This window comes from Sardina pilchardus, chromosome 4, assembly GCF_963854185.1.
Source record: "Sardina pilchardus chromosome 4, fSarPil1.1, whole genome shotgun sequence".
NCBI lineage: Eukaryota > Metazoa > Chordata > Actinopteri > Clupeiformes > Clupeidae > Sardina > Sardina pilchardus.
In genome coordinates, this window is record NC_084997.1 from 25,077,904 (window position 1) to 25,100,236 (window position 22,333).

Sequence of the window (22,333 nt, forward strand, 5' to 3'; positions counted from 1 at the left end):
GTAAAAATAGTTGGGGTTCTGTTCAGAACAACCTAAGGTGGCTAAAATAATAATACAATTTGTTTTTAATGTTTTATTTGTACCCTGAGCAAGCTGGTGAGGTTTGGTGCTGTTTTGAACAATGTTACTAGTTAAAAAATGCTATTTGGGAAGCGTTTAGTTTACCGCCCTAATCCACTGCTTGCGATTTGGGGCTATAGCGTATACTGGGGCAAGCTCTTTAGTGGTTGATCAACAAAAAACACTGTCTCTACGGCTTATTTGCTGTGTCCAGAATTACGCTTCAACGTAGTGACAGTAACAACTGAACGTTGTTCCCTAGTAGAAAAATGTGGGTGGGGAAAGTGATTGAGCACTGCTCTTGTCCACATTCATGGCTGAAGTGCCCTTGAGCAAGGCACCTAACCCCTCATTGCTCCCCGAGTGCCGCTGTAGCAAGGCAGCTCACTGCTCCGGATTAGTGTGTGCAACGCACTGTGTTCACTATGTGCTCTGAGTGTTCAATAATTCATGGATGGGATAAATGCAGAGACCAAATTCTTTGTATAGCAAGTACTTGGCCTAGAAACTGATACATTATAATGACTAAAGACAAACAAACAATTAGGCCTACAATAACTACAAAACAAATTTCTATGCTTCCAAATGTTCTATTAAAGTGATAAAATGATAGTGCTCGACTGAACTACAGAATTAAAACATGTAAAAACAGGAAACTTCTGACGATCATTTGTTTTTCTGTGTAGATGTTGGCCAGACGCAGCCTACGATGACGATCCAGTCTGGCCCACTGTACCGAGTCAAGGGTTTCCATGTCGCCATTACCTGCAGCGTCAGCGGCTTCGAGGACATGTATGAGCACGACTTCAGCTTCTCAGCCCACCGGGCCACCTGGTCTGAGGAGATCCAGATCATCAGCACCGAGGATGAAGGCTTCGCCTACGCCATATTCTCGTCACGGGTCCGGAACAAGGACATCTGGATTGAGAGGCAGTCGGGGTCATCTGTTGTCTTCCACATCAACAATGCTCTCCTGGAGGATACTGCGGAGATCGAGTGCTATAGTCCGAACACATATGCCACCCGTTGGGGAGCCTACAGTGCTAAAACCTCCCTGAAGGGTGGGCTATCTAATTAATTACTTAGTATTTTCATAGCTTTTTATTTATTTTTTTGTAAATATATTGTACAATTCCCTCTCCACGCAATAGAATAGTGCTACAACCAATCATCTTGTTTTCAAGTAGCAGGATGGGGAATTCACGCTTAGTGGTCGCTACTTATGCTTGCAGGTCAGTGCAATAAAAGCAATGACTGCAATGTTTTGCAAATGACTGACTCATAACTTACACAGTTAAATGCAAAGGTGTTATGCAAAATGATGCGTTATGCGAAATTTCAAGATAATTCAAGTAATCAACAAGTAAAACCAGACATCTGTAACCGATTAGTGAATGAATAGCAAAAACTGACCACGGCATTTAATCTTTTTTTTTTTTTCATTGAGGATTAACAACCCATTTTGTGATCAGTTTTTGCTTTCCATTCAGTCGTTTGCTCTACCAACCAGCATCGTTGTATGTATCTGCTGTGCACAGAGATTTCTGTTTGATTACTGAATAGCATTTCACTGATCACTGTCCCATCTTCAGTGGTGGAGGACACCCTGGTCACCACCTACTCTGGACCCAGCCCCGTGACTCTGTTTGAGGGGGACACCCTTCAGCTGGAGTGCCAGGCCTCCAGCCAAACCTTCCAGCATACCCACTTGTCCGTCACCTGGCTTCTCCACGCCAAAGGCGAGGCCGAGCCCCGCCCTGTCATCAGCCTGGACCGTGATTTGACGGTGCGCCCGGGGGCTGGCTACGAGGAGCGCTACAAGTCGAGGCAGGTGGTGATCGAGAAGGTGGAGGACACCCGCTACCAGCTGCGTGTGGCCAAAATGCAGCAGGGTGACCAGGGGAGCATCTTCTGCCGGGTCCAGGAGTGGATCCAGGACCCTGACCGCTCCTGGGTCACTGTCGCCAACCGAGACGCTCTGCCCGCAGACGTGGTCGTCAAAACTGTCGGTGAGACTTGTGGCCTTCCTGTTTGCTGAACTCTCTCTCTCTCTCTCTCATGCTGATCGTGTCTTTGATAAAAACATGGGTCTGTGATCTCTGTCCAACTTGTGAAGCGTTTCTGCTTTAGAATGTGTGTCATGGCATGTCATAGTGAAAATGGATCGTCTCATCATACTTCCTGTTTCACCAGACGTGGCTGCAGACTCTTTTGCCGCTAACATCAACGTGGCCAAGGCTGATCTCCAGGAGGGCGAGGCTGTGGAGGTCCGCTGCAGCGTCCAGACCCAGAAGCTTCCAGAACTCTTCTTCACCGTGGCCTGGTTCAAGGGCGAGCAGGAGCTGGCGCGCGTGGGACCACTGGGAAAACTGACCGTTTCATCCGCCTACGAGAGGAGGGAGCGTGAGGGCGAGCTACGGGCGGCCAAGACCACGGAGAAGGACTACCTGCTGACCCTGCGTCCGGTCAGGACGGAGGACCAGGGGGCGTACCAGTGCCGGGTGTGGCTGGAACAGAGAGGCCTTGGTGGGGTGTTCAGTCAGGGTCAGAGCGAGCAGTCTCAGTCCCAGCAGGTCACCATCACTCCTAAAGGTCAGAAGCCAATTCAGCATGTCAAAATAACAACTTATTAGCAAATCAGCCTGCAATTTGCTAAGTGGTTTTCAAGGCATGCTAGAGCATTGTGAGAAAAGGCATTTCTTCGACAAAAACAGCATATAAGGGCATGTTACAAAATAATGTAAATGTGTATGGCACAGACTTGCGCACAATTGCACATTTTTGAATTTGCCTCCATTCAATTCATGAATTAGCCTGGGTGTTTCCATCCTGCCTTGCGCGGTGATTTCATTCACGCTGCTAAGGCAGTCTAGAAGCTACCGCCCTAATTTTTGACTGAGATAGGGGAACAATCACAGAACAGGGGAGAAAGCAAGACCATGATGAGCCATGCACATGTTTTCAAATACGAGAAAATGAACATCTGCCAGACCACGTCTCATTTGAGAAGTGGTAGGCGCTAGCCAGGCTATTCATGAATTGGAATTTGGATTGCATTGACTCCGCCCCACAGGAAGTTGAAATGGAATTGGAATTGGAATTAAATTCATGGCAATTCAAAGCAATTCCACAGTCAAACAACAGAGGCAATGTGTTGAATCTCACATACAGTACATTCCATTTTGGGAAGACTAATTTGGTTATGGTTTTAAGTTTTAATTCATGTGTTTGATGCAATAATATCTTGAATGTTTAACTCTCTGTAAAGTGCCATGAGACATGTGTAATGTTTTGGCACTCTATAAGTAAAATTAAATTGAAATTGAAAATATCTGACATATACTGTAAGCTTCAATGTTAAACACTGCCCTTAAGTGGTATATGAATTTCTTCGAATTTCATTGAATTTCAATTCTACTTCCTTTAATTCAAATTTGAATTTTATTTCTACATCCTGTTTTTGATATCAATTAAAATTCAATTCACATTCAAGAATTTAATTGGAATTAAGGAGACATTCTTAATTAAATTCTGAATTTTGCACAAGCCTGTTATGGCAAGGCCCCTTTAACATAATTTTACAAGTCACTATCACTGCTGTAAAGCATGTCTAGTGTGTAAAAAAAGTGTGCATAATACATTTTATTAAATGTTCCCAGTAGTTTGCTTAAGCATAAATTACTTGTTTGAAACCACAGAAATGCTATTTTGAGAAATGTTGAGTCAGTTTGGGAACCTTGTCAGCACTGGCCATAAGCAATAGCAATATAAACCATGTCCTCTTCCCTTTCACAGCGAGTGGACTGAGGGTCTCCATGGTACCGAGCCTGAGTGTCACTGAGGGGGCACCTCTCACCCTATCCTGCACCGTGTCCGGGCTGCACGGCGAGCTATCCGTCGCCTGGCGACACAGGACAGACTCACAGGGCAGCTCGTTCAGCGAGGTCGTCAGCCTCAGCCGTGAGGGTGTGATGGATCTCGCCCCAAAGTTCCGTCAGCGGCCCGTGTTGCGGACGTTCCGATCAGCCGATGGCACCGTCGTCCTGGAGATGGGTGAGGCCGGGGTTGCGGATGCTGGCGTCTACGAGTGTACCGTGTCCGAGTGGAGCAGGAACAACGGCAGAGATGTCAAGAAAACAGCCAGCCAATCGCAGGAGTGCTCTGTCCAAGTGACGGCACTTGGTATGATCAAAGATTCTCAAACACTAACCAACAGAGACACCCATAGATATGCTGTATGTTATTCAACCATTTTATGCACAGCACCATTTCATGGCCTTATGATACCTGTCGTGTTCCCTTAGATGAACTGGTAAAAGTGGCCTTAAAAAGTCGTACTACCAACGTGGAGGTGAACAAAGAGATCAGTCTTCTGTGCCGTGTGGGGGCCCCCAAAGTGCCTCTGTCTGTGACCTGGCAGTACCTGCAAACTGCATCCTCTAAGCCACAGATGGTGGTCTCACTGAGCCACACGGGGGACATAGCCTGGGGCCACGAGACCGAAGGATACCAGCTCAGCACCATTGTGAGTGGGGACAACACGCAGTACACGCTGGCCATGACCAAGGCAAGCCTCCACAACACGGGCCTCTACCAGTGTGAAGTGGGAGCTTTCCTGAAGCAAACACAGAAAGCCAAGAAGCTATCAAGCCCTCTGGGGGTGAATGTGCGGAAGCCAGGTACAATGTGAAAGGCCTCATTCAGGAAGTTATACAGTATGTAGAACAGCATTCATACAGGAAGTATACAATGTGATGTTCCCGTGTGTGCTGTTGTGTTGTTTCCTGCTCTGCAGCAATATGGTAATTGGAGATTAGCTCATAGCAACAGCATGTTGTACAGTACATTTGGGCAAAGTTTGTGTGTCTCTTTTGCTCTTTAGAATGACAATCATTCATTCTTCTCTGTATTGCAGCCAGCAAGTTATCACTCACCCCCTCCTCTGCCCTGAGAAGCGTCGTCAACTCTGACATCCAGGTGTCGTGCGCGGTTTCCGGGGCAACCTCCAACTCCTCCCGCTTTAACGTCACCTGGGATGTGGGCGGCCGCATGGTCGCCAGCAGTGACCTTGACGGCGTTGTGATGCTCCACGACGCGGGCAAGAGGACGGGCACGAACACGCTTCCGGGGCCGAAGTTCGAGCTGGCGCTGCGACAGACAGGTGCCAGTGACAGTGGCATCTACACGTGCCAGGTGCAGGAGTGGCTCCAGGACCCCTCTGGAGAGTGGTACTCCCTCCCGCCCAAGACCGCTACCGTGGAGGTGACGATCAGAGAAAAATGTGCGTAGTGCACGCTCAGGTGAAAGTGATGTTTGTAGGACCAAAATGCATCATAACTAAGGGGAAACTTGACAAGCAGTATTGCCAGGACATCTCCTGCAAGTCTAGTCTACGTCATACTGTTACTTTGAGAGACTCTCTCTGCATTGCTCTTCAAACTATAACCATGGATTTGACTCCCCCAGAAGATCACTGCAGTGAGACGCGCCTCGTGTTATGTCATTTTTACAGAAGACAGAAAACGGCCGATTATCTTAAATTCTTAAGATATCTTATGAGATTCTCGTGTAGTGCGTGGTGTGTTAAGAGTCAAAATTCTCCCGACGATTGCCTCAGAAAATGTTTGCCGCCAATATTCATAAATATTTAACATGTTCAATATTTGCGACTGGATATCCTGTAGTGTGTGAGGTGTTCCGAGGGCAGCTGAGCAGATTTTTTATCTTCATGTGTGGGTTCTCTCACAGATAAAAAAAAATCGGTTGAGATTTATAAAATCTTTATGTGTGTACCCTCCCTTGGTGACAGGCATATATACTGTAGCATAATATGGTACAGTGTGGTTATTAACAGCTCCTGTGTTAAGATCAACGTCTTACTTTGTCACTTCAGACAGTAATTTCCGTACGGACGAAACCAAGACTCAGAAAAAGGAACGTGAAGGAGGGCAGGTTGACCTCACCTGCAGCATAATCTCTGGAGTGGACGACCCTTCCTCCCACCTCTCCCTGACCTGGTACTACAAGAGCTCCAGCGCAGGATCAGACTCCCCCACCTTGACCCTTCTCACATACAGCCAGCAGGGAGACCTGACCTACGGTGACGACCCTGCTGGTCTGCCGTCCAGGCTCCGGTTTTCTAGGACCGACCCGAAAACCTTCCGCCTGACCGTGGCCAACGTGGAACCGGGAGACAGCGGGAAGTACTGGTGTGGGGTGGAACAGTATCAGCACGGGTGCACCGGGGTCTGGGAGAAGAAGGGCTCAGGTGAAACAGGGGTCACCCAGGTCATCGTAGAGCCGATAGGTAAGATTCTTGGATTTCTCTCATCGTCTTCATTTACAGTACCTAAAATTTACCATTTCTACTTGTCCATTAGTCAGTATGTAAAATAGCATAAGCTGTGTATGGAGCATTATGTAGAATGTATATTATGAAGTGATGGCATATGCATAATTCTATGGAGATAGCATACAGTACAAAACGATATGATACAGTCATGGCTGAAATTGTTGGCCTGTTTGATGCTCATTGAGCTCAATGCAAATCAAATCAGCTATTAAGCTAACTGAACAAAACACCATGCCAATCTCTAGGTATGGTGAAGGGTGTGTGATGATGTGGGGCTATTTTAGGGCGTATTCACACCAGAAAGGTCCGTTAGTTCACTTACTTGGTCCGGACCAATTTTTTTTTCTTTTTTTCTTTTTTAGTGCGGTTCGCTTTCACACCGTGATTAATTGCAACTGGACCAGAATTTATAAACAAAAGCACATGTGCTAAGGTCGTTCAACCATTGGCTGGTAAACGTGTAGGTGGGGTGAAGAATAGGAAGCCAAAGTCAAAGTTGGCCCACGTAAATACTATGTTTGCGTACTGTACTCGTTATTATCCTAGCAATATAGTTTATACAGTTACAGCTTTGCAGAAGTGCTTGAGCGTCAAGACCGTGTAATGCAAGTTTAACAATATCATGCTCGTAATTTTGCATCGACGAAGACGTGCAACAAAACAGCTGAGAAGAGCTCTCATGTGTGTCCAACATGCTAACAGCAGGCCTACGGAAGACGGAACGGGTAGGAGATGCAAAATCAAATTATTGTTGGCAAAAAAGCGTTAGCCCACTGCTGCTTACAGCTGTTGTGCGTCACGGAGCTATCCTACATTTCCCATAAAGCGCAAAAACTACGGGAGCTCGTCAAATCCAAAAAAGGTAGATTTCTGTAACTGGGTCGGATCGAGGTCGGTCTGCTTTCACACCATAAACGAACCGCACCAGGGTTCGATAGGAACCGCTCCGAGACCACCTCCTCAGCTGGGTCTCGGTCCGCTTGTTTGGTCCGCACTAGAGTTCGAGTGATTGTATTCACACCAGTCAAAAAGGTCCGAACCAAGCAAGAAACGAACTTGAGTTCGTTTTAATCGAACTAAACAAGGCAGGTGTGAATACCCCCTAAGTTCCAAAGGTCAAAGGAACTTTATCAGGATGCATAGTATCCTGGATCCATGTAAGAAGTGGCCTTTAAAAATAAAACACTGCCTGCCCCTATGTTAACCCTATGTGTTAAATTCCCATAGGGTTACATAGTGGTGCCAAGACTTATGACCCCAGTATTTTAAGGAGGAACATTAATTTATTTGTGATACATTATTTATTCACAAAGAAAATGTGTGTCCTTAAAGGTTGGATATATCCTAATTTTATTACTTATGGCATTAAGGTAAATTTCCAAAAGACGATTTTATATTCCTCTTTTTAGTCAACTTTAGCATGGGGTGGCAACATTTTCAGCCATGACTCTATATGCCTTTAGAGCTTGCCTATAATAACATATAAGCAATAACTCATCTTTGCTTTGAAACTTTAAATTCTCCACAGCGGCCTCACTGGATCTTCAGAAGACCAGCAAGAGTGTGACTACTAAGCCCCAGGATGGCTTCAACGTGGACTGCGTTATCGAATCCCGTTCTAGCGATCGGTCGGCCTTTGAGGTAATCTGGTACAGAACCCAGAATGAGGGCAGGACCCAAATGATCTTCAATGCCAGTCGGGATGGTACTTTCCGTGCTCTGGATTCACCGGCAGGTGGCCTGATGCTCAAGCGACCCACTCCCATGCAATTCGACCTCAAGTACCTAAGTGTGGGGCCCTCAGAAGTGGGCATCTATTCCTGTCATGTGACAGAATGGCTGCTAATGCCTGACAAAAGCTGGAGGAAACTGGCTGAGAACCGGTCCGGAGAGCTCAACGTAAACATCCAGACGGAAGGTAGAAGCAAAACATAAACAAATATGACATTATTGCTTGAATGAAAGTGCCCTCAAGCAAACAACTTAAACTATAATTGTCTGTGTCATTCTTCCCACAGTTCAAAGTGATTTCAGCTTGAACAAAACATCAAGGAACTGTGGAGTGACCGAGGGTCAGAGATTGGACCTTGAATGCAGCGTGGAGACTGAAGGCTCTGACCCGTCCTCTTCCATCTACACCGTCACCTGGCTGTTCCAGAGACCGGGTTCCGACGGTTCCGTGGCCCTGCTGACACAGATGTTTAACGGGCACCTAAAGGTCCAGGACGGATACCAGGACCGGCTCCGGTTCTCACACCCCACTAAGGACACCTTTGGCCTGAGCATCCTGACGGCAGTGCCCTCCGACAGCGGAGCGTACCACTGCAAGGTGGAGGTTCATCAGCATGCCTGCGGTGGCGATGGCCAGTGGAAGGCTGTGGCCGCTGACCAGTCAGGAGTCATCACTGTCAGTGTGCACAAGCTGGGTACGACATTAAATGTGTATGGCATGGCCCCTTTAATATGATTTCACAAGTCACTACCAAGTACAAACAAGTGTGCATAATGCATTTTACTAAATCTTCACAGTAGTTTGTTGAAGCTTAAATGACTTGTTTAAGACCACAGACATACAGTACTATTTGGAGAAAAGTTGATATCAGGGAATGCATTCAAATACATTCTTATTTTTAACCTGTCAGCCTGGGAACCTTGTCAGCACTGGCCATAAGGCAAAAGCAAAATAAACCATGTCCTCTTCCCTTTCACAGCAAATGGGAGAAACCATACCCTGTCCTGCAACGTGTACGGGCTGCATGGTGAGCTCTCTTTCGCATTACCCCAGAACCCATTTTGTAGTTACATGTGCCTTGTAACCTATAGTAGCCCCTAGCTCTGTACTGTAGAAAGGGACAGCAGAAGAGAAAGGAGTCCAAAGTGAAAAGTGTGTCTGTGTCAATGAGTGCATCAGGGCAGATATATACGGTGCTCAGCATACGTCAAAACACCCATGTTGAAGTTGGCTAATAAGAGTATACTGTAAATAATAATCATCTTTTGGAAATTGATCTTAATGTTTTAATTAAAACAAAATGAGGAAAAATCCAACCTTTAAGGACACCAATTTTCTTTGTGAATGAATAATGTATTGTAAATATATGTTTATAAGTTCTTCATTAAAAGACAGTTAGGTGAGTACACCCCTATGTTAAATTCCCATAGAGGCAGGCAGATTTTTAAAGGCCTGTTATTTCATGGATCCAGGAGTTCCCTTGCCTTTGTAATTAAGATAGCCCCACCTCATAGCCTTCACCATAGATTGGCATGGGGTATTTTCCATAAGATCATCTCTCAATGCAAATGAAACCAGCTATTAGCCTAACTCTCTAGGTATGGTGAAGGGTATGTGATGATGTGAGGCTATTTTAATTGAATGCATAGGATTGAGATAATGGGGCATTTTTAGATTATTTCGTTTGAGGTTGGTAATGGATATTCCCACGGCTGCTGTTGCTTGTGCCACTTGACCTCTAGCATCTTAGCTATGACTGAACAACACCCATGGGAATATCCATTGCCTACCAAACTCTTTATCATGCTAAATTGTTTAAATATGCAAGTATTTTTCCCCTTCAATTTGTGATTTGGTTTTCTTGCAAATGTGTACGTTTATAATGTCAGAATATCCATGTTTTTTTTTTCTTCTGGTAAATGTACGACTGCGCGCACACACACACACACACACACACACACACACACACACACACACACACACACACACACACTTTAAACTTTCAATGCTGCTGATGATGATGTATTGGACAACCACTAATGTGTAGTTGCTGTACAATAACAACCCACTGACAGGTACCTGCCTGACATTTTGTGTGTGTGTGTGTGTGTGTGTGTGTGTGTGTGTGTGTATTGCTTTTGAAGCCACATATGGATGCATGATCAGAGCTGTGCTGCACTGCAGTGTCATTCTTCTTGCCTACTGGATTATCAAATGCACATACCAGAACAGGTATGAAGAGAATTGAACCACATCACATGGGCCAGAAACATCAGTTTCATGCTAAAGTAAACATGCATATATTTTTTTTTATCAAAACTGTTGTGTGTGTGTATTATATGTGCTTATATTTCTAGATCGGAGAAGAGAGTGAAGCGGAACTTGAGAATTTCCAACAAGCCCTAAAGAATTAAAGGACACATGGAACCTTTGGAATTAGTTTGCCATTTTGCCATATTTTGTTGCCAATTCCTGACATCAAATATTGTACATTTATAAACACCAAACTGAATATATGGGTCTACTTTACTAATGAGATATAATTTGGATGTTGCATTCTATAGGAAGGAAATGAAACGCACAATGTTCAAGCTTACTTTTTTCTTTCAACTGAATTGCTTACAGCTGTAGAACTATCACTTTTTCACATTTTAGATGTATTTCTATTGGTTATAGAGTTTAGTTTGGTATATGAAACTCAATGGAAATTCAAATGTGACAAATATGTCAACATATGGGTGTGTTGTTTTGCTTGCTGAAGTGATTTCCAGAAACAGCGTTGAGAATAAGTTGGGCCTGCATTGGTATTAAAGCTTGCGGAACTCATAATAAACTGTGATAATGGAAAACAAAATCTGCTATTGAATGTTATTTGCTCAACATTCATTTACAGCACTGCACACACCAACATGACATTTTTATTTTTTATTTTTTTTTATTTTTTTTTATTGAATGCTATTCAGTTGCACATTTCTATCTCTCATTCTTTAGACTTGCCTTTCATTTGTAATCCCCAACCTCTTCTAGCCTGACTCTCGCCAGACCCTTGTAGTTCCGCCATGCTCCACCAGAGGCGTTTCGCTGAGCTCCACACAAGGGTCTTGTGCTGACATTGATTCTGCTATTTCAACCGTTTTGTCGAATCTATCGAGTATTCATTCTTAAAAAGATAAACAGAGAATGGTTTTGAAGGCATTTATTGGTGGCAAGGATGTTTTCACTCTTCTTCCGACCGGGTTTGGCAAGAGCTTGAAGTAGCCTAACACGTCATTCAAGATAACTGACAAGTGGTTTATCAAATCACATGCAAGGATTTTTTTTATAAGGCCCCGCTTTCAGAAATACATTTTCTATCGAGAAGTCCCAGATCTTTGTGTGAAGCTCAACAAACTACAAGGATCTGGCGAGTCAGGTTAAACCTCTTCTGGATCCAGTGAAGAATATTATTAGTGACAGTATGGATGTGGCTCATTACGACTTCTTTATGTCTTTCCCTACTCTGTGTGTACATACTATGCTACTGGCATCATGGTGTGTAATGGTGAACTTCAATAGCCAAAAGAAGCTGTGTGTACTGGTAAAACTCACACTCCCATATCTGCTGTGAGATATTAAGTCTCTCAAATGTCAAACTCACCACTTAAGATAAATGGCCAAAACATACAGTACATTATGCCAGCTCTTGGGACCCACATAACAGAGAGACAACCTATCCATTATGTGGACCTTAAGTAATGCAAGCATGTTTGCAAGGGAGTAAGACAGAGAGAGGACCTGAGACCTAGTTACACTCTTTGCAGCTTCAGCATTATCTGCTCCATTGCACTCCTCTATCAACAATAATTGCAATACTACATGTGTCCAGTAGATGGCCTCTTTGCTCTCTTGATCACCTCATTTCATTACTCATCAACCTCACACGCCTGTCCTACACTGCTACACACCCAAAACACATGTAGGCCTACTGTACAATACAAATAAGGCCCTATTTCACTTCATCTACCATGTTCTGTTTACGTTCAACAAAACCACAGTTTCTTACCCCACGGCATGGATGCATTATGAGCCACTATAAAGCCCCCCCCCCCCCCCCCCGCCCCCTCTGAAAGTTAGCAGCACAGCAATACTAGGGGGGTCTAGGGGCATGCCACCCTGAAAGAACATTTTGTGATAAAAAAGGATGTTGTGATAAAAAGGATGCCAATTTGATCTAAACCTGCCTTAGCAATGTTGCACAGAACTTATATTTGGCTTCTCCGTCATGCAGTTACAAAACTAAAGGTTAAAGGTTGGGTACGGAATTAGCAAAACGGACGGCAGAGTTTGAACATATACAACCTCAAGTCCCGCCCTCCATGCACGAGCGACAATTCAAATGCGCAGCGCGAGAGCGAGCCAGGCTAAATGAAATGCCATCCTGGCGTCTACAGCACTATGAGCTCTAGTCTCCATACAATCACTCACATCAACTTCCCCAATTACATTCTTTAGGCTATTCACCTCCAAAGGGTTGTAGTACATATGGTTCAGTAGCCATAGGTGTGTATATTTGAACAGAATCTGGTTTGTTCTTACCAGGGCGATTATCTCCTGAAATATCCGAGTTTAGTGCTGCCCCGTTGGTTCGCCTATTCCACCGTAGCTCCAAGCTGTTAAGTTTCGATTTCATGTTTACAGCATATTCGTGTCATGGTCAAATGTAATTTTTGCTACATAGCTTATTTATTGCGTGGGTGATTGAGTTTCCGTAGGTATCCGCTGCCTTAGTTAGTTTGTATAGAAATGAAGTGACACAACAAGAGGGGAACATGGACGTGCAGCAGCAGGCAGTTGGTTTCGTTTCAGCACTGACTCGCGGTCACCAGCTTTCGAAAGGGTCGCGCGCGGTGGGGAGGGGGAGTAGGAAGAGGAGTAAGACGTTAGATTGACGATCGAGCTGTGAAATGATGGTATGGGGTGAGGAATTCTATTGGCTGGAGTTTTTCGAGCCCTGCCCGTTCCGCAGATGATTGACGTGTTTAATTTCCATTTCAGTGCTTCCAACTTAGTGGCTATAAGTGGGTTAGGAATAGGATTTCAAGTGATTTTGCAAAAATGGCCAAAAAATCTCATTCCATACCCTACCTTTAACAGAATAAAAGTGGTCATGTTGCTCCTTTAAAGGGACATTGTGTAGTATTTTAAATATTTTATTAGCTAAAATTAATATGTTCATTCATAAATGTGTCCGCATTGGTGTGAAATTACCTCTGCCAATGATCTGATTTCTCCACGTCATTGAAGAATTCCTTATCTGTATATACATAGGACGGGTACGTACGTCCATGAAGGTTTCCATATTGTTCCGGTATTGAAAAACTATAATCGCAAAGAGGGACATAAAGCACTAGCCTATCTGTCTAGCTAATCCACATCACATTTTCATTCAGAGCCAGCATCACGTGAACGGGAAACACACCCCAGTGCAGTCTCACAATCTCATTTACACCTACTCTCTATCTCGCAAGTAATCTTCAACACCTTTGTCCACTAGATGTCCCCCTTAAAAATGTCATCACAAATCCAATCAGTCAAAAGTGGCCAATATGATCTGTATCATAAAGGCACACCTTCATGTAACTCCCAAATGACTGCATTAAATGTGGCATCTGATGACATTTGACAAAATCACTTATGGTATAGAGCCCTAACAGTGTATTAGAGTTTAAAATATCGGTCTGTACAGGAGACATAACAATGTGAACTAGAAATGTGCATGTCCAAAGACCTGCGAGAGTGGGCTTCAAAAATAACTAACTATGCTAACTAAGCTAGCAATGCCAAGCAGGTTGATTAGCCAACTTAACTTATGATTTGTAGCATTTTTTAAAAAAATGCTAACTATGCTAACCATGCTAACCAGGTTGATTAGCTAACTTAGCTGCTGATTTCTAGCATTTATGCTAGAAATGCTAACTATGCTAACGATGCTAACCAGGTTGATTATCTTAGCTAATGACTTCTATTATGTCAACAATGCTTAAAAGAAGGTTGAGCAGAAAGAAGCACTCAAGTCATTCGTTTTAAAGAAGGATGTATTTGCCGCTTTGCCGACCGGCTACGATTGGTCACAAATGCTGGCCTATTATGTGCAGAGGCAGTTTGAAAGACAACTGTTCATCCCACCCACAGGCTTCTGCTCTTGTGAATGGTCCGACCCCAGACTATACATTTCTGTGTTTAGTTTGCCAGGCTAGATGAATCCAGTATTGTACTGTGTTCTCTAATGTTAAAATAGTATATATTCAAATTTGATTAATAAAAAAATAAACTCAATTGCAATTTCACAAGCCCAATTAAAACCTTTTATTTAGGCTGGATATTGAAATGGTCCTTTTGGGTCCGTGTACTTTTTCGTTCATTCGTTATTCTATTTTGGAATGAAATGTGAAAATGCGAAAAGGGTGCAACTTGGTGTTTTATTCAAAAGAATAAAAGCAGAAATGTCTGTATTTTGTTTTCAAAACGTGTAATCATCTTCAAATAATAGTATTAGAAAAATAGACGACTTTTCTGATCATTTTTTAATTTGTGATATTAATTTATTCCTTTATTTTAGCCTATTCCATTTGACTGATCCTATCTTTTCCCTGGAAGTACACCGTTTCGCACGCCGCGCACTCACACATCTCCACGACCACAATATTCCTCCCGTGGGGTAGGCATATAGCCTACTATGAACCTCGATTAGCGAGTTAGCGAGGTATGTTGCGCTCAAATCTAGGGTATGCTGTCATACGAAAGTGAATCTTTTCTAGTGTCAATGTATCACCATGGTATCTTAAGCTGCCAACCAAACCTGTTCGGGAGCAGTGGCTTTCACGAAACTCACTCAGGGGTGAATTTATCTAACCTGACTTTCGCCAGATCCTGTAGTTCGCTGTCTGCTTCGAGAGTCAGGCTAGAATTTATCAAACTAGGCGGTACTTTGGGGTTAACTGTAACCATTTTTGAGGCCGTTCAAATGCACCAAATCAACAGGCCACCTGTTCACCATTCACCACTCAAATCAACAGGCCAACAGCCTTCGAAAATGGTTACAGTTTACTCCAAAGTACCAACTAGGCTTTCAGCTCAGAGCGCGTTCTCTGGGCTTGGGTGAATTTGGCCAATCGTGAAACGTGGAGATGCACAAGACCGCCTATATTAAAACAAGATTACTACGCTAAAACAGAGCCACTGTCGTGTCACAGCATACCCTGGCTTTGAGCGCAACATACCTCGCTAACGCACCAATCGAGGTTCGTAGTATACCCCACTGGTCACCCAAAACCTGGGTCCAAAATAGACCCAAATGCAATCCAGAATGGCCTTTTAAAATTCGGTTTTTGTTTTCTCCAAAAGTTCAGCGTTTCATTTTCAATACGTAAGATATATCAAAACGTGGCACTGGATTCAATTTCACAAGTCATACATCAGCGTAACAATTCATATACAACTCCTTTTTCATTTCCCATGCAACTTCCAAAATAGAATAATGAATGAACGAAAAAGTACACGGACCCTTTTGACTAAATGGCGCCCTCTTTGGCAAACTCAATTGAACATCAGTGGCTTTGCGATATTTGACATTAAAAGTAGACTTTGTTCTAATTTGCCCATTTTTAGTGTCTGTTTCTAAATTCAAGATTTTCATATGAACAATCATGCCTCATGTTCATGATAGCTCTTCAGTTATGCACAACCTCTCCAAATTCATCAAAACAAAGACAAAAATGTTTTCCATTCAATGACAGCTTTAAATTACTGTAATACAGTTTCCATATTGGTATAGACTAGATTGGAGAATAGCATATTTCATACTATAATCAAAGTGAATACACATAATGCAACAAACAATGATCAGTGTCACAGTTAACAGTGACAAAAATGGCCTACTTGGTAATGTTCAGGCTACAAGAGAGGGTACACAAAGTAAAAAGAAAAAAAAAACCTGTGTGAATTTGTGTCAAAAAGTCTCATATGGTCGGAACAGGAAACAGTGGTGGGAAGCGCTTCAGGTAAACCTCTCAGTGAGTGTCATCCATTGTGTGAAGTCTTTGAGCGAGCGGAGAGAGAGAGAGAGAGAGAGAGAGACCATTTCACAAATGACCATGAGATTCCTTTGGTGCCTTGCTCTTATTTTGCAACCACTATATTCAGGTAAGGTATATTATACTTTTTTTTTAATCCAGAGTAAACAATAATAATTCGATAATTCTTTTTTTAGTCCTAACATGTCTATTACCATATTTCAGCATTATGAAATACATAATGTGACGATCTTGCATAATCAAAATGACAGGGATTTTAGGAAGTAGCCACAAATTTACAATCTTAAAACAATGTCAAAAACTGTGGTGCATCTAGGCTGTGTGAAGTTTCGACCATAACAGAATCAGAAAAGGAAAGAAGAGGTTCAGCAACCCAGTTAATCACATGACATATCACAAGAAAGCCTAGGATGTCCTCTTTAAAAGACCACAGGAATTGATAGAATAGCTCAAAGGGGTAAAGGTGAATGCATCTACAACTTATGTCCACTACAGGACAAGTCTATGGATTGGGTCTCAGGAGGATACTGTATGTTTACAATAAGCTAATGATTATAGAAGACAACCACTTTTGTAGAAAGATGCACCATCATATGAGATTTGCAATGATGTGACTTTGGTAGTATTAGTCTTTGTTAGCAAAAGTGACATGTGCCGCCGCTACCACTACACACATCACGCACTGTGCGAAGGGTACCAAGGGGCATCAGGGGCACCAGCATTTAGCCAATAAATCCAAGTAGCTTTACTGTACTTCAAACTGCTTCTCATTTTTCCGAATGTTTCCATTGTCAATATGTAGCAACAACATTTTACATGCAATGATCTCAACCTCCACAATTCAGCAGATATATTGTAGGCCTATGTAATAATTTCAACGTAATGCTACTCCATGTAATTGGGAATGCATCTTGAGCGCGTAAAGTAAATCATGAAGGCAACAAAGTCAAGGCTAGGGGAGATTTTTGGTTCCCATTACTGACCATTTTTAAACCGTTACATAAACGGTTAAACATAAAATGTATCCTTCTTGACTGATTTTTCTCTAGTTTCACATTTGGCTATAGGTCAGTATCACTACTGTTAGCATAAGTCAGTACAAAGTTTGCACAGGTAGGATTGCTGTGTCTCTGTGGTGTTTTCTTTCCTTACATATTTATTGTGAGTCAGAAGACTACTGTAACTGTCAGAGCAAGGGAACTGAGAACGAATGTGTAAAATTAGATGAGATTAGATTCGATTCAACTTTATTGTCATTGTGCAGAGTACAAGTACAATGACAACGAAATTGGGTTATACAATGAAATGTAGTAAGACAATGAAATCCAGTTCCAGAAAGGAGAAGTTAAAAGGGGAGGTAGAGGCACCAGTTGGTCGGGATGAACAACAACAGTTACAAGGAATGGCTTGTGCAGGGACCCTTTTACGAGAAATGGTCAGGGTGAAACTTAAAGCTCCTTTGTGCAACAAGAAACAGTAGGAGCCCTACCAGAGCCCTACAAAATGACAGGCCATTGATGTGAATGTGACCACAGAAACAGACTTCATGGCCTCTTGAGGCACCAGCACTGAGCAGCTCAATTGACATTTGCCATAGAATACAAAACTGGCTGATTCGCCACTGGAGCCCTATATGCTTTTCACAGAATCGAGAGCAGGTTGACCCACCCTAAGCATGTGACAGATGTGCAAGGGTCTGAAGATGACGTAGAGAACATTATGCTGTCTGCAACATCATTTAGCATGACTGGTTTGGTGGTGGGCCAGTGATAGTCCAGAGAGGCATATCCTCCATGGAAGGATGCACAGACCTCTACGGGCAAGACCACGACACCCTCACTGCTCGGTATCAGGATGAAAGCTTCAGACCCATTGTCTGACGCTGGCTGTATTGGTGCAGTGGGCCCTGGGTTCCTCCTGGTGCACAACAATGGCTGGTCACATGTAGCGAGAGTGTGCGGGCAAGTTCCTGGAGGATGAAGACATTGATCCCATTGACTGTTCCTCCACACTCCCTTGACTTAAACCCAGTTGAACACCTCTGGGACAGACTGTCGAGGAGCTTAGTGATGGCCATGTCCACATACAGATCCCCAGCACCAGGACACCCTCCACCTTCTCATTAGGAGCATGCCCTGACACCACAACGCATGTCAGAGCCAAACAAACTCAGCACCATTATGAGTTGTGATTAAATTTAGGCAAAATGTAACTTGCCACATCATTTTTTTGATTTTCAGTGGGTCTTTGAATTCAGTCCTCTGTAGATTGATCATTGTCATTCCCAAAAAACAAAGTGGCATCCTTTCATTCCAAACACAGTCCATTTCATTAGATATCCAGCATTATGTTTTTTTTCCCATGAGCTCTGATGTGTTTTCAAAGCGTTTTGAGCAGTAGTAAGTTGTTCAGAAAGAGAAGAATATGATTTTTTTTGATGAGTTACTTCCATTAACCAAAATATATAATAATTCCCTTATTCTCTTATACTTGGTGGCCATATTGGAAACTTGTTTTTGAATATCAATATCATGGATATAAACAATAGAGATATTTAAATGTCATTATTTTCACATTTAAACCCCAAATGTTCTCTTTGTGCCATGTAGAGATGCCAGTGTGTTGTGACACAAATGCCATCAGACCTGATATTGTTATCATTGATGAGTGCAATAAGAATATATTAATGGAGGAAGTAGGCTGTTGTTTTGATCTGTATCTAGAGGAAGTCATCGGTGTATTTAGAACTGAATTGTGAACACAAATAAAGAAGAAAACTGTTTGTGTGTGATTGAGTGAGTGAGTGAGTTTGTGTGTGCGCGTGTGTGTGCTCTCAGCTCTATGCAGCGCACGTGACATGTAGTGAGATCATTTTGTTGTTTCTTTCAGCAGTTCCAAAGGTTGTGGTTCCAAGTGATCTTATCATTAGTATAGTTGGTGAAGACCTGATTCTGCCCTGTTCCCTCGAGAACAGTGTCAGTGCAGTGGACATGGAGGTGAAGTGGACTATTAATGGAAATCAGCTGGTGCATCATTACAGAAGACACATGGACCTAACTGATCAGCAGCTTCCAGCATACAGTGGCAGGACGAGTCTGTTCAAAGAAGAGCTGCAGAGGGGCAACATCTCACTAAATCTCAGATCAGTCAGACTCTCAGACACAAACACATACAGGTGTTATATCAGAACTAATGAGGGGACTGCTGATGCTTCTTTTGAAGTCCACATTCATGGTAAGTGAAACACCCATCGGGAGCAGCTTAGTCTGGATTAGTTTTCATTCATTCATTCATTCATTCATTCATTCAGCAATTTTACTCTAAGCTTTAGTATTAAGGCAAAGATGTTTCTTACGTAAAAAAAAAAAAAAAAAATATATATATATATATATATATATATATATATATATATAGATATATATATATATTACGTAAGAAACATCTTTGCCTTAATACTGAAGCTTAGAGTAAAATTGCTGAATGAATTAATGAATGAATGAATGAATTATATGACACATTGTTGTGAGCAGCTTCTGCAATGTTGACTGAACGTTTAACCAATTTGTGTCTGGGCAGAGCTTGGAAATGTACCACAGATATCTGCTGTGAGTCATAATAATGGCAGTGTCACTCTAGTGTGTGTGTCCACACACTGGACAATTCAACCTGCAATCGAATGGATGGATGGTAAAGGAAATATCCTTCAGCATGCAGGGGACTCAGTGTACTGCGTTGGCTACGACACACCCCTCTCTGTCCAGAGAAGTGTCACTGTGCAGGGGCAGTATGGGCACAGCTACACATGCAGAGTCTCATTTGGGAACCAGGGAAAAGAGCAGCAGTTTCAAGTAGAAAGTGAGTATCAGAGAGCCTCAGCCAATTTATGAAATGGGCGTACAACCACGCATGCCGAGTCTTACCTGAACCAAGAGATGGTAAAAGTACACACTTTCCACCGATACTAGTAAAAGTATAAGTAGTGTTACCCGACTTGTTTACTTTTTTATGTACAGCTTTAATCTGTAAATGTACATTTTGATGATAATGTATTGTTACTGGACAGTGCCAGTAACAACCTACAGGCAGGTACCTCCCTGACATGCGCTTTTTCTGCATTTGCTAAGCAGGTTTTGAAGTCATATCTGGATGTGCGATGCTGATGAGCGGAACAGAGCTGTGCTACAGTGCCATTCTTGTCACCTACTGGATCACCAAATGCACATATTAGGACAGATGTCACATACAATGCCTAAGCTTAATGTTTTCTTCTAAATTTAACACGTACAGCTGAACTATCACTTCTACTTTCAAGCATCAAAGTCTCTCCCTTTCTCTCTCTCTTTCTCACTCTCTCTCTCACACAGACACAGACACAGACACACACACACACACACACACACACACACACACACACACACACACACACACACACACACACACACACACACACACACACACACACACACACACACACACACACACACACACACACACACAGTGTCACTATTTCATATACACTATATTGCCAAAAGTATTGGGGTCACCTGTCTTGACTCACATATGAATTTAAGTCACATCCCATAATCCATAGGGTTTATTATGACGTTGGTCCACCCTTCGCAGCTATAACAGCTTCAACTCCTCTGGGAAGACTTTCCTCAAGGTTTAGGAGTGTGTTTATGGAATTTATGACCATTCTTTCAGAAACGCATTTGTGAGGTCAGATAGTGATGTTGGACGAGAAGACTGGCTCTCAGTATCCACTCTAATTCATGTCAACGGTGTCCTATTGGGTTGAGGTCAGGACTCTGTGCAGGCCAGTCAAGTTCATCCACACCAAACTCTGTCATTAATGCCTTTATGGACCTTCCTTTGTGCACTAGTGCACAGTCATGTTGGAATTGGAAGGGGCCATCCCCAAACTGGGCTTGGTGACTGGTCCCTTAGTTCTAGTGAGAGAGTTTCTTAATGCGTCAGCATTAACATTTTGAAAAATTCTATGCTCCCAACTTTTGGAAAGTTTGGGCATGGCCCCTTCCTAACCTTTGTGGAATGTCTTCCCAGAAGAGCTGAAGCTGTTATAGCTGCAAAGGGTGGACCGACGCCATAATAAACCCTATGGATTAAGGATGGGATGCGATGTGACTAAAGTTCATAAGTGAGTCAAAGCGGGTGAGAGAATACTTTTGGCAATATAGTGTATATTTCTATGGAGTATGGAGTTTGGTATGGTGTATATGAAACTCAATGCAAATTCAAATGTGACAAATATGTCAACCGGTGTGTTGTTATGCTTGCTGAAGTGATTTCTAAAAACAGTGAGAATAAGTTGGATATGCATTGGTATTAAAGCTTGCTGTACTCATAATAAACTGTGATCATGGAAAACTAAGTCTGCTATAGAATGTTATTTGCACTAACATGAGTGTGGCACACTCCACTTTCCACATAACATTCTATTACAGCGCTACACACCAACATGACATTTTGCCACCCTGTTGATTACGATTCAGTTTTTACCGCTGGTCAATTAAATCCATTTTTTATCGAATGTTTGTTAGTTACAAATTTCTACTTCTCATTCTTTGGACTTGCCTTTTATATGTCTCATCTTCATCTATGTGGATCCAGTGAAGAATGTGATTGGTGACTGTATGGATGTGACTTATTTACAACTTCTTTTGAATATGTCTATATGTCTGTGTGTATAGTGAACTTCAATAGACAACAGGAGCTGTGTGGTAACACTCACACTCCCATACCTGCTGTGAGATATTAAGAATCTCTCAAATGTCGAACTCATCTCTTACTATAAATGGCCAAAACAGTACAGTATGACAGCTCTTGGGACCCACATAACAAAGAGAGACAACATAGCCATAGCTGGACCTTAAGTAATGTAAGCATGTATGTCAGGAAGTAAGAGAGAGAGGATCTGAGACTATCGCAGCCTAGTAACACTCTTAGCAGCTACAGCGTTATCTGCCCCATTGCTCTGTCTGTCCACTAACCGTCAACAACTGCAATACTAAATGGCCTCCTTGCTCTCCTGATCACCTCACCATGCCATTACTGATCAACCTCACACACCTGTCCTGCACACCCAAATCACCTGTA

The 22,333-nt window shown here is 42.8% G+C and overlaps 2 protein-coding genes across 3 annotated transcripts; both read left to right on the forward strand.

The window, feature by feature from the left end:
• The first annotated feature begins 769 nt into the window (after positions 1 to 769).
• On the forward strand, positions 770 to 8,879 carry LOC134078912 (immunoglobulin superfamily member 3-like). Its single transcript, XM_062535078.1, has 9 exons — positions 770 to 1,121; positions 1,653 to 2,069; positions 2,254 to 2,652; positions 3,856 to 4,242; positions 4,365 to 4,739; positions 4,976 to 5,341; positions 5,954 to 6,367; positions 7,941 to 8,330; positions 8,431 to 8,879. Exons 1-9 carry the CDS (start codon positions 770 to 772, stop codon positions 8,877 to 8,879), a joined length of 3,549 nt encoding a protein of 1,182 aa, XP_062391062.1.
• Positions 8,880 to 16,223: 7,344 nt separating this feature from the next.
• LOC134078674 (butyrophilin-like protein 3) lies at positions 16,224 to 21,757 on the forward strand. Of its 2 annotated transcripts, none has more exons than XM_062534778.1 (4): positions 16,224 to 16,325; positions 19,109 to 19,450; positions 19,793 to 20,071; positions 20,344 to 21,757. In XM_062534778.1, exons 1-4 carry the CDS (start codon positions 16,271 to 16,273, stop codon positions 20,442 to 20,444), a joined length of 777 nt encoding a protein of 258 aa, XP_062390762.1. In that variant the 5' UTR covers positions 16,224 to 16,270; the 3' UTR covers positions 20,445 to 21,757. The 2 variants fall into 2 exon arrangements, with proteins under 2 accessions (XP_062390762.1, XP_062390761.1); XM_062534777.1 differs by having other exon boundaries at positions 16,237 to 16,325; positions 19,106 to 19,450.
• The last annotated feature ends 576 nt before the right edge of the window (positions 21,758 to 22,333 follow it).

Excerpts from the sequence above, each read along its gene's own strand:
- LOC134078912 (XM_062535078.1), top strand. The coding sequence starts at position 770 with ATGACGATCCAGTCTGGCCCACTGTACCGAGTCAAGGGTTTCCATGTC. Across the intron at positions 2,070-2,253 it reads CGTGGTCGTCAAAACTGTCG|ACGTGGCTGCAGACTCTTTT; the intron begins GTGAGACTTGTG and ends CTGTTTCACCAG. Across the intron at positions 2,653-3,855 it reads GGTCACCATCACTCCTAAAG|CGAGTGGACTGAGGGTCTCC; the intron begins GTCAGAAGCCAA and ends TCCCTTTCACAG.
- LOC134078674 (XM_062534777.1), top strand. The coding sequence starts at position 16,271 with ATGACCATGAGATTCCTTTGGTGCCTTGCTCTTATTTTGCAACCACTA. Across the intron at positions 16,326-19,105 it reads TTTGCAACCACTATATTCAG|CAGTTCCAAAGGTTGTGGTT; the intron begins GTAAGGTATATT and ends TGTTTCTTTCAG. Across the intron at positions 20,072-20,343 it reads GCAGCAGTTTCAAGTAGAAA|GTTTTGAAGTCATATCTGGA; the intron begins GTGAGTATCAGA and ends TTTGCTAAGCAG.